Here is a 17,339-nt window from a genome sequence, read left to right as displayed (position 1 = left end):
CACCAGCCCGGGAAGCTGCTTTCCACTGACTTTTCTTTTATCCAGAACAGCTTATTGTATGTTCTCACAGTCTAATTTACATATTTCTCCATTATCCACATTATTCCTTGCTTGCATTTGCATTTTTAGGTGCTGTCCAAGAACTGATTATCATCATCTGAAGGAAATGGTTAATGCTATTTTTTAATTTATTGGACAATATATTTGGCTGTTAATCTAAATAACATTTACAGCTTTAGTATGTGTCATTACTGCTGAGATGAAAAGGACCAAAATGCATACACTGCAGTAAATGGATTTAGTATAATCCTGCTGACCTGGCTTGTAATAAATTCACTCAGAGAAGCTGATCAAGATGCAAAACAATATGTGTATTGAAAGCATATGCAAAAACTGCCAAGTACACTCACATAGTAGCTCTCCTCAATATTTAAGAAAGCTATAAGCTGAAGTTCTGACTTAAAAATATGCCAGTGCAGCTCTCTCCCTAAAGATCTGTCAGTATGTTCTCATCTCATACCTAACAAATAGTGCCAAGACTCTTTTACAGTAGTCAGTTTATTAAGATCTGAAACTATATGGTGCATGTATCTGAAAAAGAATTAGGTAGTGAGTCTGTCCTATGAACAAAAAAGAATAAAGATCTAGGGATAAAACACCTTCCACGAAAGGCAGCTTTTAGTTATCCATTAGCCTTCTATTTTTCAAGTCTGAGACAACTTTCAGAATACCTCTCTTATCTCTGTATACTAAGCAATCTGCTTAAAACACAGAAACTGTGCAACCATCGTATTACAATCACATATTAACAAAGCCAAAGATTCAGATCTCTTTCATATGTAAAAAGACACTTCTGTAAGGAATGTGCAATATAATCCGATTGAAAAATGCAGTAATTGCACATACCTCTGTTCAAGTTATTACAAATACTAAATTTGCTATCTAAGGAGATTGTATGTTGTTATGAAATTCGTTTTGACTGGAATCTAGCATGGTTCTCTCACAACAATCACTCACTTATAGTCAGAGTCATGCCGATTCCAAGAGGTTTCAATTGTTCAGTCTTGGAAATTTCCATAGCCTTAAAGCATTCAAATATTTCTAGAAGCTTCTAGAATTATCTAGGGTGGTATTTCAAGATGGTGGACTTTTGCTTAAGTGCACACAAGGAATATATTAGACCATTCATATTATTTCTGCTCTGACTGATGAGTGTGGAAGCCCCTCAGGCTGGAAACAGCTATCTAATGTTAAAGACATCAGAAATACTCCAAAACACTAAATTTTGAAGAAGCTGGAGAATTGTTATCATACAGTAACAACTGTTTTGAATAATGGGTACTAATGCTAGAAAATAAACAGTGAATTTGGTGCAGAAAGTTTGCAGGCAATCATCAGGAAAAAAATTAAAAGGAGATGAAGGCAACCAGTTTATTTTTTACATAATTTATACTAACACAACACAAACACAAAATATTAATGTACTTCATATTAGATAAAACCTCTTTTCTCTTACCACACTGAAAGAACAAATTCTGGGACTGAAGAGTAACTGGCTAGATATGGGCCCGTGAAACTAAATGCAAGCAAGGTGTAGTCCAACTGAGCATCACCTAAAATATAAAAATAAAGAGCATAGTCTTTAATTGCCCTAGACTTCATGGGATACTTTCACAGAGAGAAGGCTCTTCTCAATTCCTATTTATCTACTTTGTTTTCATTCTTCAAGGACATTTTTCAGTCGCCTAGTGCCTTTGCTTCACTCCAAATTGTTTTGGTTTGCTCACAAAAATGCTCCCAATGAATCATTCTTTTGAATTTTTACATTTTGTTTTAATAATACTTTGTACTTGTAAAGTGTTTTTTCTCCTGAAGTTCTTTGCAGTCATAATTTCATTCATACAGTTTTCCATGAAGTAATGAAATTATTTAAATGACAAGGAAACTGAAACATGGAGAAAGCAAGCAATTTAATTAGAGAGAGAGAGAAATGTTATGGAACAGGATATGTATTATATCCCAGACACTAAATGTCAACTGCAAGAGTTATCATTCCTCTCACATCACAGTTATCAATGCATGTCAATGCAGCTTTCAGCAGTCTGCTTGGGAGCCTGCTCTGGTAAGATTTGTTTGGTTATTCAGACTACATTTTCCTATAATTAATAAAAAACTCTCATTGCACTTGTTTTTCCTTTTAACAATTACATTTTGTATTGCCATATCCCTCTCTAATTTGACCCTAACTAAAGCAGTTCAATGCAAAATCCTTTACACTCATTTTTGAATGCCTTGTCAGTAGTTTCCCGTCACACTTTTTTCTTTTTCAAGTTTTACAAAAATACCATTGAGAAAATGAGTGATTTAAGTATTGTTTTGAAGGAGTGGCAACAAGGAGGGTTACCAAATCACTACCTTTTAATTCTGTCACTTGATTCAGTTCTGGGAAATTGTAGATGTGTATGAAGGGATTCAGCTTCCGGTCTGAAAAGGCCACCACTTCACTGTTGCCATTCACTGCAAAGGCTCCCACCTGGCCCATCTCACACTCCAGAACTGTCTTCTTCTTTGTTTCAATGTCCACAAAGATGATGTAGTTGCCACAGGGATAGCAAACTGTGCGATTGTTGACAAAGCCAATCTTGTCTGAGAATCCCTGAACCCATCTTAGGGAAGAACAACTGAGCATTAGAACATTAATCATACACACATTTCTTAAAAGCACTATGTAAAAAAGGGAATGTCATTGCCCAAGAACTACACTGATCTGATGCCTGCAATTTGTTAAATTCAGCCTCATACTAATGCTACAAAACCACAATAACTTCAACATCAGTATTATGAATCACTAGCTGGTGCCTTCACAAGCATGGGGGCTGTCTTATTTTGATGGAGCACAAATGGCTATCACAAGAGCAGGGAGAGATGTTTATATTTCTTTCAGTTTTCACTAAAATTAAAGCTAGTCTCTGTTCACAGCCTCTCTTCTTATACTGTTATATCATAGTAATAGAGTATAACTCTTTTTTTTTCTGAAATAACTAAACTAGTACAGTCTATAGTGTGGACCTGATATTTACTTAACCTTTTCTACAATTTCATAGTTCATCTCATCTCCATAAAACAAAACTACACAGATGTGGCTTGTCTTTGTGCGAACTTAGCTAAGAGGATTGTTGTGCATTGACCCAATCCTTTTCCTTAAAATCAGTGAGTGCTGATTCCCTACACTCTTACCTGAAGTGTGCACTACTGCTTCTCTGATCTCACGGTTAGGAACATTTTTTGGTTTGCTTTAAGGTATGCATGCCCACAAATATAATTCTGTTTTCTATTTTCTAGTTTTCTACTTTCTGCTGTGGGACTACTGCTACATGCCAGAGGCGTAAGCGCAGCAGGCGCGTGCTGACCATGTGTGCTTGCAGATTAACTGAATGCCACGGCAAAAGAAGAGAGGCTTTTCTGCTGCAGAGTGTTTTTCTAGCCCTTCTACACAGGTACAAGATACACGAGGTGCTGTGGCACATGAGCACCTCTGAGCTTTATGAATGTTCAGAGGCATCAATTACGTTTTTCTCCAGCAGTGGTTCTGAATCAGTGGAAATAGGAAATTTTTAACTTCTGTTCACAGAATCTAGAAAATATGTGTGCAGGGATAAAGTTAATAGGATGAGAGTGCAGGTGAGGGTGGATGACAGGTGAAGGTTTACGAGTACAAGGATTGAGGCTGTTATCAGCCCTGCCTGAGGCGAGTTCACAGTCACATTATTAGCCACGACTCAGCCCTGTCTCTTACATATTGTGCCCATCTACACCCCTGGATAAATACTACGTGTCAGAATTATTTCAGCCAATACTTTGCTGGCTGTAATAGATGGAACAATTAGAGTTATGTGGAATTTCTAATGGAATATTTTGCTGTAGAAACATGCTAGTTCATTCAAAACAAAAGGTGGAGCAGGAGAGTTGAATTCTGCTCTAGCTCACAACATCCACAGATGGAAATCTGAAAATCTCAGATGCAAGTTAGGATGCTGAGAGAGCAAACAGTCAGTGGAGTTTAGGAGATGCAGAAAGGTAGAGGTTGGAGCTCTCTGAGTAAAATAGGACAGAGAGATGAGGTTCTGGGCAGGGCACAGGTTCTGCACAGACACAAGGCAGGGTCCTAAGGAGGAGAGCCAGGCGCTGCAGTGCCGTGGCCCTCCGCTCTTCCCCGCTGCCCCGATAACCTTCCGGGCAGCGGCCTCCTCCGTCTCCCCTTTCCCAACGGCTGCCCCGGCACACCCGGCTGGGAGAGCAGGGCTGCCCCGGCCGCCCCACCTCACTTCCAGCGAGGCCTCGTCGGCCGAGGGGCAGCAGCGGCTCCCAGGGCCCTGCGCAGCGGGGTCCCCGCGGGGCCGACCTGCGGCCCGCACCTCGCCGACCGCCTCCATCCGCCCCGCTGTGTACGCGGCTCTCCTAGCAACCAGAGCGGCTCCTGCTATTGGCCGAAGCAACACCGCCCGCCCAGAGCAGGCAGCTGATTGGCCTGCACGCGTCTGCCAAACAACCAATGAACGCGCGACGAATGTTTAAAAGGCGATCAGCTGTGCGTGCTTACGTCTTGTTGGCCCGAGCTGACCCGAACGCTTAGGGTAAAGGGCGGGTCGGAAAGGTCTGTGGAGCAGCAGTTGTCCAGTCGCGCTCCCTCAGGGGGGCTGCAGCGGCTAAGGGGGCGCTTCTATCTGTAAGTCACCTCCTGTCATCCTGCTGTCCGTAGTTCGTGTAGTTCCCCCTTTCTGGAGAAAGTGGGGAGCTTTACTGGGCATAGAAATGCCCAAGTCTTAGGGGGAAAAATAAAAGGGTTCTGTGCTTCTGTCTCCCAACCAGTCTCTGTTCTAGCCACAGCCTTGTTGTTCTCATTCAAAGGAGTGTGATGGTTTGGTTTTCTTCTCTTTGCATGAACAGAGAAAGTGATTGCTTTAACTGTTTTTTTCCTTGACTGTACTCTAACTGCCGAGTAGGTGCACCATAGGCCGTATGAAACCAAAGCTCTCCTATGGGTAGGAAAAAAAAACACTTTGCTGACAAATCATCCCTTATTACACAGCTCGTCCTTATCTAGGGCAAGGCAGGCTCGGACAAGTAGTTACCGCACCCTTCTGCTTGCTAGTTACACACACTGCTTGCTAGTTACGGAACTAAACAGCAATGATTTAGAGAAAAAAAAAAAAAAGAAGTTTATTCTTGTAGTTTATTAAGGGCTCCTCCTATCTATTCTCGCCCCTCCTCCCAAAGCCCCGTTACCGCCCCGCCCAACGGTCACCGGCCGCACTACCCAGCGGCTGCTCGCGTCGTGCCCGGTGGCGGCCGCAGCGGAGCCCGGCCGGACAGCGCAGCGCGGCATGGCGGGCGATTTCTCCCGCAGCCTGGGCAAAGGTGAGCGGCCGTGCGCGGCGGGCGGGGAGGCCGCGGCGGGGGCCGGTGCGCGCGGCGGGTAACGGCGGAGTAACGGCAGCCGCGGCTCTCCCCGCAGGCAGCGCGGCGCCGGGGCCCGTGGCGGCGGGCACGATCCGCCTGTACAGCATGCGCTTCTGCCCCTTCGCGCAGAGAACCCGCCTCGTCCTGCACGCCAAGGGCATCAGGTGAGGCCGCCTCGGGACGAGAGCGTGCGGCGGGGCCGGGCCTTCCTTGGATTTGGGGGGCCCTACGTAGCCCCGGTGCAAAGCAGCTTCAGGGGGTGCTCTAAAGCTTGGCTTACCTGAGGGGAAGGTGGGGTTGTGGAAGCAGGAAGTAGTGGAATGTGGGATGAAAATCGATTATGTAAAGGCTCAGAGTCAGTCATTAGGGAAAAAGCTGTGGTGACTTCCCTCCTCTCCGGCTTCCTTTCTGTCATAATCCTGTCTGATTGCAATAACCACTGTTGGACCATTTCTGAAGGAGTATAACAGCCCCTGAAAGCCTATGTGGCCTAGGGGTTGTTTTGGGGCTTGTTTTGTTTTGCTCTAAGATGCAGTGAAAATCCTGGGAAATGCTCAGTGTTTCTTTGAATTACTGCTTAGCAAAGTGCAGGCTGCAAGCTTCCCCTAGGGAGCAAGCAGGCCTTTCTTAAGGGGAAAAATACTGCAATCCTCCATGTGTTCTCATTCCTGCTTTGTAATGAGTTTCTGAAAGTTAGTATTTGTGCTTCTTTTTCAATATGAATGGTCTTAATTTAAAAACTGTTAAATGACATGACTAACTTTGCAGTTTCAAAGTAACAAGTTCTTTTACCTGTGCCTGATTCCCACTACATCCCAGGCTTGCTAAAGGCTTGTTGAGCAGCACTGGCCTTGCAGTCCTTGCTGGCACAGTGAGTGCTTATCACCTGATAACAAAATTAGAGTTATTACTCTTTGAAAGAGTAAGTACATTGAAAACTTCAGGTCAAATTAGTACTGTCTTTTGTCTCTTTTGATTAAGGTTTGTTTTAGTGTAGTGATTTTTTTTTTTCCCCTCTCTAAATACGGCAGCTGCCTTCTGGTAATCTTCCAGTTCTTTTAAAAGTTGAGTTTAGAAGGTTTAGCAGGCATGTGTTGTATACTGGCCTGTTATAGACAAACTTCCAATTTCTCTTTTTTTATGGTGCCTATTTTGCCTTTGATCTGCAAAACTTTTTTATGAGAGGCTATAGAGTAGGAAGATAAATGGGCAGTATGCTGTTGATATGCTCTTTTATGGCTGGATTAAGGTGTTACTGCAGTTGAGTGTAGCTTGCTCTGTCAATTGCCTTTTGCCTAGAACATGCAGCATGTGATAGGCATGTGCTGTATTCAGAGGTTGACCTTTGTTTTAACATGACTGGAAGGGTTCCTCTTTTGCACACAAAGACTGTTTGTGTGTCTTGTAACTTCTGTAAGCCAGTATGAATTTTCTCCAGTAAAGGGATGTACTCCCTGCAAGTGTAGTGTTTTGAGTGTCCCATGGCCAGTTCTGCAAGGTGAAGGACTTCAGGGAAGGCAAGGAGTGCACGAGTGTGAGAATTCAGCCTCTCAAGTACAGTAGCTGCTGAGGTGTAATGATCACATCTTCATGCCATTGAGTAGTGATGTAGCAGAACTAATCCTTTTATGTCTTATTTCTTTCATTTGTCAGCCATGAAGTAATCAACATCAATCTGAAGAACAAACCTGACTGGTTCTTTGAGAAGAACCCCTTTGGGCTGGTTCCTGTTCTGGAGACCAGCAAGGGCCAGCTAATCTATGAGTCTCCAATCACTTGCGAGTATTTGGATGAAGCCTTTCCAGGGAAGAAGCTGCTACCTTTGGACCCATATGAGCGAGCCTTGCAGAAGATGCTCCTGGAACACTTCTCAAAGGTACTACTATGTGTTTAGGATGAGATGTTGTTTCTTGCTTTGCTAAAATGTCAAAACTGGAGCTGCATTACCAGTGCCTCTTTCATGTCTTGAGAGGTCTTCTATCCAGGAAAAGCATTTAAATAACCTGAGGCATATGGAATATCTTGCTGTTAGCTCACACACGTTGCTGGGCTTGTGAATTGCTGCCAGCACTTACATGAAGGCAGGGATGCAGCTAAAGACAAAAGAGGGAGGATTTTGAGCATCCAGCAGTAGTGGGAAGGTTAGTCACCAAACTAGCTGAATGCTAGAGACCCAGTCAGTGACAATTTCTGTCCTCTGCCCTAACCCTGTCTGTTGGAAGGGCTGTGTGAATGCAGACCATGAAGAGCACCTGTTTGAGGGAGCTCAATCAGATGGCAGGGGCCTGCAGGCAGCAGAGGCACATAAATAAGCTGAGTTTGCCTCTCAGGGAGACATGGAGGTTGGCACTGTGGTGACATGGAATGAGGCATAACTGCCCAATACATAGGTACGACAAGCACAAGTTTTGAAGAGCATAGAGAAGCTGAAGAATGAAGAAAGTTATCTTGGATATGAGGCAGTGGAGGAGGTAAAGAGAAGGGGAATAAAATAATTTTATTTACAGCAACTCTTACTGACCTACATAATGGCAGGAGACTCATAGGATGTTGCAGGAAATGATGTACAGTGAATGCTGACTGTATGAATGTCAAGGTCTTAGAAAAGTGGTGGTATGTGGATTAGGAATATCACATGATTAGGCTTGGCCACTGGATAAGTTTCTCTACTTTTCACCAATTTCTCTGGCAATTACCAAATTATAAAATACACAGGTCTGTAGAAGTCTGTGTCCTACACTGCATCTGTATTCCTCAAAATACATTAAAACTACATCTGTGTTCAAAAAGTATCAGTATTTCAGCAGTGTGTAACTGGAAAAATAATATTGCTGTGCACCAAGGTGTGCATTTTTATAGCTATTTTTGGTAGTGTGTACAAACTGAAAGCATGCTCATCTTTTCATTGTCCTTTTCCTGAAGTATTAGATTTTGGATTTGATTCAGTCTGTTTCAGTCTATGTTTAACTCTTATTAATGGATTTCAATGTTTTAATAACAACCTAATCTCCAACTTACTACCTTAAGCTCTAAATAACTTAGCTTTTAACATTCTTATTGCATTAATATTTCTCCTTTGCTTTATTTAGATAATACCTCTAGTCGTCAAGTACTACACTGCAGTCAGAGATGGACAGGATGCCTCGGCACTGAAAGCAGAGTTTGTTGAAAAGCTTAGCAAACTTGAAGAGGTAAGAACACTTCATGGTAATGAGCAGGGTGGTGTTTTTTTGTATCTTATTCTTTTTCCTACCATGTTTTGGAACAAGGTCCTTCTCCTGAGGCTGGAAGTTGTAGCAATGAACAATCCTTCAATTTACCCACCTTGGCCTAGAATTTGCGTAGCACAGTTAGAGTAACTTTTAAGTAGCTAACCTCGCTGTGGACTTCTGGATGCTGGCTGACTAGCTGTTGTCTGAAATATCTTCTTTCTGCTTTGGATGAAAGGAAGTCTTGCAGCAAGTACTAGCAGCAAGGCCCAAGGAGTTTGAGCTGCTGAAAAATGTCTGTGCTGTAGCTCTGCTGACACAAGTGTGTATTTGCTAGTGATTAAATTACTATTTTTTTCCTTCAAGAATTCGTCTTTGCTTATCTTTGGGGGAGGGGGATGGAGGCAGAGTAAAATCTGACCTCAGCAGAAATCCAGCGCAGTGCTTTGTTATGCCACAACAGTGTAACACAGCTTCAGCTAATCTCCAGAAAGTATCAGGTGGTTTTGAAACTGCATTAGGGAGTTACAGTCCTGTTCCAGTGTAAGTAATCATTCTTCATTAACCAGAATGGCTGTCAGACTGTCACTCATTCCTTCTGAATTCCTAGCAGCCACAGCTATTCTTTGTCTGTCTTGAGAGAAATGTTCTTCAGTGTTTCTCTTCTGGTGCAAAGCTTTCAATTGCTTTCCAGTACTTTCCTAATTCTTTGAACAATCCTACACGTTGTCAAAATAGAATTGCTTTCAGGAGAGTGTCTCTGATCAAACTATACAGTAGTGCAGATGGCAGATTATTTTGCAGGGGAAGCCACTTAATGTTTAATGAATTTGTATTTCGTGGAAGAATTAACCTTCATCCTGCTTTATTAATGGGGTGAGAAACTTGCTGCTACTTCAGTGTTTTTATTCTGCTATCCCTGAAGTGCAATGTGTCAAAATGCTTCTGTGCTCACTGGTACCCGGCAGAGGGAGCTGTGTTCCCATTGCTGGAACTGTCCGGCTGTTGGATCATATTCTGCCAGACACTTGGTAATTCAAACATCTTGAGATGTTTCTTGAAGGGACTACTTTGAAGTATCTACTAGATCATGAGAGGAGTGCAGTGAATAAATGCCATGGTAGTAGTTTGGTGCATGTCCAAAAAGACAGAGATTTGTAATGTCTCTTGAGTTCCATCTTTAAAATACCAAGATGCCCCAAAACTGGGATATTTGTCTGCTAAAAGAAGGATCTCAAGTTTTTTTTTTTTCTTTTTTTTTTTTAAGTGCATCAATTTGAATGATCGTGACATTCAAAACATGTCCAAAGCATAAGCGTAGGAGTAGAACTTACTGCAAGTAGCCTTGCATTCTTTACTGCCTTGCATTTGGGGCTGAGGCTGTGCTGGGGCCCTGTTTCCAATGTATGTGTATGTTATACTTGCTGCCTGTTCCCTCTATGTCTCAAATATCTCAAATCTGGTTTTAGAAGTGATATTAGAAGTGCTTTCCTGGCAGCACTTGGGACTCAAATGCTGTCTCAGAAAAGAGAGTCTGCAAAAACTGTTTTGCTTTATCTGTGTACTAAACTTAGATTGTTTTACTGCTCTTACTGCTCTAGAAATGCGTGTGTATTATGTTTGATTATTCTCCACTGCTGTTGCCTTTTTTTTTTTTTTTTTTTTTTTTTTTTTTTTTTTACAAGTAAGAAATTGCTAACTGCTCGAGATGGTGAACTGTCTCCTTTTTGGTTGTGTGCAAGCCACAAATTGCTAGTGACCTATATTTTGGCTGGTTTTGAACAGGTAGTGGTGAAGAGCCTGACTCACAGTGTATAAAATAATTCAGCTTGGTTCTACAGCTGCTTTTCTGTCTGGTTCTGGCTTTCCAGATACTGCACACACAGGAGAAATGTGCTGTTTCTGCATTATTTCCTGACTGATACTTTTGGTATGTTTGTGTTCCACTGTGAGGTGGTTTGATTTTTTTGCTACTGGAGGGCTGTGCCATGTAATTTTCCTTCTGAATGTGACTGTGATCTCTTCCTTCCCACAGACACTGTCTAAATGCAACACTGTGTTTTTTGGTGGGGACTCCATCTCCATGTTTGACTACATGGTCTGGCCCTGGTTTGAACGCCTCGAGGCAGTGCAGCTGCAGGAGTGAGTATCATGCACCTTGCTCACTTCCTAGTGGGCACTCAGATGTTCCAGTGCAAATGTTCTTTTCACACACTGTACAGCAATGGACTGTTTGTTGGGGCCTTCTGAAGAAAGTGTGTGCTGTGTTACAGTTTGGAGGGGAACATGGTCTCAAAACTGAGATGAGTTGCTCAGGGAACCTCCAGAAAAAGGTTTTCATCAGGTCTGTTTTCTAACAAATCATTTGGAAAGAGCTGGAAGAAGTGGTAAAAATACAGAGGTTCCACTCCCATGCCACAGAAGAAAATGGGCCTTCACATTTCTTGGTCTAAAACCTTTGATTTGGAAGGGAGTCTTTTCAGAAAACCTGGACTGACAAAGTAGGATAGTTTTGCTGTGAGGTGGCTAAATTGTATCCTACTTTGTTGTAGCTACTAGCAAAAAAACGTAGGAAAATGGTGTCTGAGGAAAACAATTTTGTATCTGAGATTAAAACAGGGCTGGAGCGTCTGACTCCTCAAAGGAAGAGGATGATGAAGGGGGAATGAGTTGGAGTCTCACCCTGGTACCTAAAGTATCCTTGAGGAATAGGAAAGTTGCAGGGAATCCTTAGCATTAAGTGGCACTGAAAAATAAGTTTTACTGAAAGTCTGCTGGCCTGCTTTTTGCTTCTATGGTCCTTAACTGGAAGGAGACATATTACAAGCAGTATAGGAGCACACGTCTAGAGTCAGGAAAGCATTTGGATGACTAAGGATCTAAGCCAGAGTACCTTAAGAAAAGATGCTTTCTGCGGAAGTCTAAAAACAAGCTGGAGAAGTTGTGTATTAGACTCTTAAGCTTGAGACTTAGAAATAGTAATGCAAAGTACTAGGGTCAGTCTGCCAGAAGAGAAAGAAAATAATAATTTACACTGCTAAGTTTTCAGTTTGCTGCATCGTCTCTTTCCAATGCCTGTCAGGGGATTTGTGGCTTTAGTGCATTAGTTGAATCATGCATTTTCTTATAGACACTGGGTCTGGCTTTTGAGCTGCTGGCTTGCAGGGTAGTACAATTTTTACTGCATGTACCTTGGTGCCCAATGCAGGGATAAGAAGGGGTACTGGGTTGGGAAGATGGCTCAGCAGCTGCAGGCAGCCCTTTTTTTAGGGACCTTACTACTGATTCCTGAAAGAGATAGTGTGGTACATACTTCGGCTGCCAACACAAAGGCTAGAATAGATAGCTGAGCAAAGTCTCTTCTGCAGCAGGGTGCATGAAGATGAAAACATGCTTATGCCTTGCACAACAGGTAGGTGCCTGTGTTTTTGCTCAGCTTTGTGGAGCACCCAAGCTCTGTAAGAACTCCTTTATCTTCCAGTTGCCAATTGTGATCTGGTACATGTTTCCATCGCCTGCTCCCAGACCAGCATTATGCTGGAAAGGAGAATGCAAAACAAGCAGTAAAATAGAAGCTCTTGCGCTGTTTTGCTTGCATGATGCTGCCTTGATTTCCCATTTGCATTACTCAGGCTCTTTCCTTTTCCCATAGCTCTTTGAGTCACATGCCAAAGCTCCAGCGCTGGATGGGAGCCATGAGGGAGGACCCTGCTGTCAAGGCTACGATGACTGATACACAGACATACAAAGGCTACCTTCAGCTCTATGTGAAGAACAGCCCCGAGGCCTGTGATTATGGGCTTTGAGATGCCCATGGGCACATACCACTGGAGGGGCAGTGCCTCTCTTCAGTGTGAGCAGTGGGGGTGTAGTGCAGTTTGAGGGGGCGGGGGGGGGAGGGGCTCTTTCTGGTCTGTTTTGCATTGGGAATAAACTTGTGATGAAAAAGGTGAGAAACTCCTCAGGAGGAGGATGTGCTAACTTCAGGTGTCAGGGGGAAGTCGCTGATGACTATGTATATCATGTAAAGAAGAATTTGTCTTCACTCAAGGGTGACCCTGCAATCTCTCTTCAAGCACTGCTGTTGGGTAATCACTGGACTCACCCTATTAGTTGGTTAAAAAAAAGAATGTAATCCTTGTGTTTTGAAAATAAAGCAAGCAAGCACACTATGACTTCTTTAAACACAGCTGTTTTTCTGTGTGCCAGGCAGTTGTTAGTCACTGAACTGTGCAGAGGGGAGTGAGGTGCTGCCTAAGGCTAAATAGTGTGGTCTATAAAGTTAAGATGCACTTATCCTAGTGTAAACTATCTTGCTCTTTTGAGACCACTACTGCCAAGCCACTGAACTTAGCATCTATTCAGCCTTGCTGAAGCTGTGGCTGATCGAGCCATTTAGTGATGGCTTCCAGTATGGGTAAGATTTGCAAGGGAGGTTGTGATTTCTTCTTCACAATAGGTTGAGTTTTCTCTAGGTCTGAACCTCAAGCCTCTGGAATAAAGTTAATGCAAACCATACCCTGAGCAGAAGGGCAGTTGTTTGCTGTGCTGTTTTAGAACTCAAAACTTTGATGTATGTGTCAAGATATGTAAAATTGGAAAACTTAGGTGAAAAGACTTCCATCTGAGTGTTATATACTGCTGTCATCTTGCTGCTGGGAAAGCAATGAATGGGTTCTGATTCACTTACTTGATTGCTGAAACTACTTTGCAGATGGGCAGTACAGCTTTGAAACTCTCCTAGATGCTAATATAGTAGAGTGGGACTTGTGTGGCAGACCTGAGTATTTGAATCAAAAGTAGTCATAGGAGAGGACAGACTTATTTTATAGGGTGATAAAAGAATTATGGTCAGTTTGTCAGAGAAAGACATATGTGACTGCAGAAAATAAGCTTGCTGAGGGAATGAGGCAAAGCAGAGTATTTGAGCTTAATGACATGACTGTGTTTCTAGTGGTGCTGAGACGGTTGTCATGAGATATATAAGACTTGTGATCTCTCCTCCTGCACTGAGGTGAGATGGCATTGTACAATGTGGTAGTGTTTTGTTTTGTTTTGTTTTTTTCTGTGGATTCTGAGGTTCTGAGCATCTTGGAGGAAAATTAAACTAATTTCTCATTCCCCTGTCCACCCCAATCCTAATGCAGTCTGCCACAACATACTAACTCGGGAGATGGATGCTTCAAGTAGGAAAGCAGGATGAGGAAAAAATTAACAGGGACCCCTCCAATAAATTTACTCCCTACTAGGTTACATTCTTGTGGAGGCTGCAGTCTGTGAGCACACAGACATTGGAGTCTTACTAGCCTTGAATCAAACCACAGGTTTCCCCCTCCTGTTTATCTTGTGGCTTTTAAACACATCTGACACTATTTAGAAAAATACTAATTACTGTTCTTTCCCTCCCAGAATACTGATTTTCCATAAAAGGTTGCACAATCTAAATCCAGTGCTGCAGCTGTTCAGTAGATTGTCATTAGAAAACTCAGTTTTCTGTAGTTTACTGAAAACTCCCTAGATTATCATTAAAAAACTTTTATGTTCAGAGCAATTTTCTTGTGCTTATGCAGAGCACTTTGGATGCCCAAAGGAAGCTCAGGGAATGGCTGTGCTGCAGAGTGGAGTTCATTATTATCAGCAGTGTGATGCTTCAGGCATTTGAATTAGCCCAACTTGCCAGTCACTATCTGGAGCAGTAACTGGTAACTCCTGTGTGGATCAGCAAACTTCATTTAAAGTTTCCAGCCTCCAGCTGGGTAAGTTATATATGAATGGACCTTCACTGGTGGGTGGCCTTCTTTTTAGATACAAACTAATTTTGCAATAGCGCAAGACTCATCTGTGCTGCGCTTGATCACGGTGTGTCCTGTAAACAGCAGAAAAGCATCAAGCGCAGGAACCAAACTCAGAGGAGACTGGCATATCATCAGTGTTGAGACTCTGTGCTGAGTTTTGCTGGGAGTTCATACGCTGCTGGGGAAAATTTCCAGGCCACATTTTCACCCCTGAAATACACCCTGAATGGAGCAAAGGTTGTGTTTTCCCAAAATCCATGATGTATATTTAACAGCAAATTGCCCTAATATGAAACTTGACTGATTTAGAAGGATTTATGCAAGGGTTGGAGTTCTTATTTATGACTGTTGAAAAAGTAAGCTTGCTGGACACCTCCCACCTAGCTAGGCATTTAGGCTATCTTCAAGTTGGCAAGATGTATAGCATAAAATAAGTGAAGTGGTGCTGAGAGGAAGAGAATGGGGAAAAGGCATAGCCTTAAAAACCCAACCAAAGCAAGCCATTTTATTTTGCTGCCCAGGACGACTTGTGGTTTTGAAACTGAATGTTGTTACTGAAAATCCAGCTTGATCCTGGAAAAATATTTGCACGAACTACAGCCTATGGGAGCAGTGGAATGATTTCTTGATTGGAGCCGGGTTCTTAGAGCTAAGTTAGGATCTCTTGGTCATGTATGACCTTGCTATAGAGAGCAGAGACTTTAGAGCTAGGGTCAGGATCCCTTATAGCTCAGGGTGAATGTAGATGCACTGTGTCAGTCTTCCCAGGGGTTTTTCTGCTGGAAGATCTTGTTGAATTGGGAGGATGTGGGAAGCACCTGTGTCTTTGTGGCAGGCATCAGCTGGATCTAGACTCTTTCATTAACTGGAAACAGGGTTTGGGCTTGACGAAGCCACTGTTGCTGAGATGATGTCGATGGCATCCCTGTGGCAAACTTCCAGCAAGGGCGCTAACTGCAGGGCATTTTGTTTTTTATTGGCTAGTTGGCTTTGTTTAGGGCTTGTTAAAGCTACTAGTAAAGTAGGCTAGAAATTGGCTTCCATAAACGTGCTGGAAGTGTGTTGCAGTTTGCTCCAGTGTATTATTGGTAGCTAGTGAGAGATAAGATGTTAGGAAGATCCACTGTTATGTTAAGAATGGAGACTAGCAACTCAAATGTGACTGAGGCCAGACTACAGTAACCAGGAGATGTTGTCTGTGTTGTCTGAACAGAAAGATGTGCTCTTCCCATTTTTTCTTCCTGACTCTGAAATGTGTCATTTATAAATATGCCTCTTCAGGGGGAGGAACAAATGAAATATCCTACCTTATAATTTACTGTTAAATATCAGTGCTGTAAATCCCCAGGCAGACAGCTGGGGTCCTGAACCCATTATGGCACACCAGGAAATGCAGCCCTTAGGCAGAGTTTTTGCTGTGCTAATGAATATACAATGCTTTGGCCCAGCCTTCAAAGGAAAGGAAAAGTTATGTGGAATAGACAGATTTTTTCCTTCCCTGGTGAATGAGTGTAAAGGACACGTGATACTAGTCTAGAGAGGCCAAGTGTAAAGCAATCATAGTAAGTTTTGGTCTACAGAGAAAAAAAAGATGAAGTCTATAATAAGAAAAAAAAGATCAACAGTTTTCCCATTTGATCTGGGCTCCCATTAAAATGTTCCAAGGTCTGTTGAGAAGAGCTGTCCAAGGAGGTTAGAAGGGCCTGTGGTGCTTGTGCTGGATGTGGTTACTGAGGTACTGGTATGGAAAGTCTCAAATGTCACAGACCAGGGACCCCTGAAACACTTAGATGAACTCCAAACAAATACCTGGGGTTTTGTTGCTCCTTCTAATCAATTCAAAAGGAAGAGAAAATAAAAATCATCTTCCCATCCTGTTTCATCTAGCCCCTGTCATAGATGTTTGCAGAAGGAAGCTGGGCTTTGTCCAGCTCATCAGAGATGCCTGGCTGTGTGTGACTGCATGTGCTAGGTGCTAGGCCTAGAATGTGCATAGCACATCCTGGGCCTGCTTTCTTTTTATTATTATTTTATTTCCTCTTTCTTTCTGTTATGGCATCTCTAATGTTGCCTCTGAATTATCAAGGTTGAGAACTGGCTGTTTTTCATCTTCTCTTTTTTCTATGCTAGCAGCCTCATGATTTAATTGCTCTGTTCCTTGGGCATTGGCTTGATTTGGGAAGGACTGATGAAAACACAACCTCTTTACAGTTATGAAATCAGATGCTATTTTACTAAATTGTTCCTGATTTCTATAAGATGAAAGCACTCTTTTCCACTGCTGTACCAAAACCAACAGGGCTGCCAGTTGTTCCTTTAGCTCAGTAGTGGAGTATTGCCATACAGTGTTGCTACTATTTTCCCCTCCTAAAGTATTTTTCTGACTGTCTGAAACAGGAATTACAGAATTTCAGTGATGTGCAGCTGTGGTGGAATGTGACAGGTTTTTAACAGTTACTCTGTATCTGAGTACAGGAGGAAAATACATCTTGTGTTAAAGAATTGAGGTATTGAGCCTTTCCCGTGCTGTTTCAGTTGCCTCTCTGCAGTCTGTGAAAGCTTGTAGCATGTGCTGCAGGTGGGTGTCTTGGAGCCATTGCTCTGTGTTGGCAAAGCTGATGGAAAAAGCCATGTCTGTGTGGGAAATGGAGCTGAGGAAGAGGGCACTGATCAGCCACAAGCAGAACAGGGATGAGAGAATTTCCTGTAAACTGCAAACCATTTGTATTAGTCTATGTACATTACTTCTGTGACTGCACAGCAAAAGCATGGGAAGGCTGAGGGGGGGAAAGCAGGAAAAAAAGTTGTCAGCTTCTAAACATCCGAAGAATCGGTCAGAGGGCCAACAGGGAGATGCTGCTGTTTATACTGTCCT

The 17,339-nt window shown here is 42.7% G+C and overlaps 2 protein-coding genes across 3 annotated transcripts in view; one reads left to right on the top strand and one right to left on the bottom strand.

Moving 5' to 3' along the window:
* The window catches only part of CFAP43 (cilia and flagella associated protein 43), a 39,419-nt gene extending 34,986 nt beyond the window's left edge, over positions 1 to 4,433 (bottom strand). The window contains exons 1-3 of the mRNA XM_088528643.1: positions 4,321 to 4,433; positions 2,416 to 2,666; positions 1,517 to 1,613 (exon numbers count right to left, since the gene is read on the bottom strand). Of these exons, the coding sequence (XP_088384769.1) occupies positions 1,517 to 1,613; positions 2,416 to 2,666; positions 4,321 to 4,433 (461 nt within the window). The remainder of the gene's footprint in view (positions 1 to 1,516; positions 1,614 to 2,415; positions 2,667 to 4,320) is intronic.
* Positions 4,434 to 5,368: 935 nt separating this feature from the next.
* On the top strand, positions 5,369 to 12,555 carry GSTO1 (glutathione S-transferase omega 1). 2 transcript variants are annotated; one of them, XM_088528641.1, is made up of 6 exons: positions 5,369 to 5,418; positions 5,516 to 5,624; positions 7,114 to 7,336; positions 8,550 to 8,651; positions 10,705 to 10,811; positions 12,322 to 12,555. In XM_088528641.1, exons 1-6 carry the CDS (start codon positions 5,385 to 5,387, stop codon positions 12,473 to 12,475), a joined length of 729 nt encoding a protein of 242 aa, XP_088384767.1. In that variant the 5' UTR covers positions 5,369 to 5,384; the 3' UTR covers positions 12,476 to 12,555. The 2 variants fall into 2 exon arrangements, with proteins under 2 accessions (XP_088384767.1, XP_088384768.1); XM_088528642.1 differs by having other exon boundaries at positions 5,373 to 5,418; positions 5,520 to 5,624.
* The last annotated feature ends 4,784 nt before the right edge of the window (positions 12,556 to 17,339 follow it).

The sequence above is a fragment of the Tinamus guttatus genome, unplaced genomic scaffold, assembly GCF_059628265.1.
Source record: "Tinamus guttatus ecotype Peru unplaced genomic scaffold, ASM5962826v1 Tinamus_guttatus_pri_ptg000314l, whole genome shotgun sequence".
Classification (NCBI taxonomy): domain Eukaryota; kingdom Metazoa; phylum Chordata; class Aves; order Tinamiformes; family Tinamidae; genus Tinamus; species Tinamus guttatus.
This window is presented reverse-complemented; position numbering and strand designations above follow the sequence as displayed.

Excerpts from the sequence above, each read along its gene's own strand:
- GSTO1 (XM_088528641.1), top strand. The coding sequence starts at position 5,385 with ATGGCGGGCGATTTCTCCCGCAGCCTGGGCAAAG. Across the intron at positions 5,419-5,515 it reads CTCCCGCAGCCTGGGCAAAG|GCAGCGCGGCGCCGGGGCCC; the intron begins GTGAGCGGCCGT and ends CTCTCCCCGCAG. Across the intron at positions 7,337-8,549 it reads TCCTGGAACACTTCTCAAAG|ATAATACCTCTAGTCGTCAA; the intron begins GTACTACTATGT and ends TGCTTTATTTAG.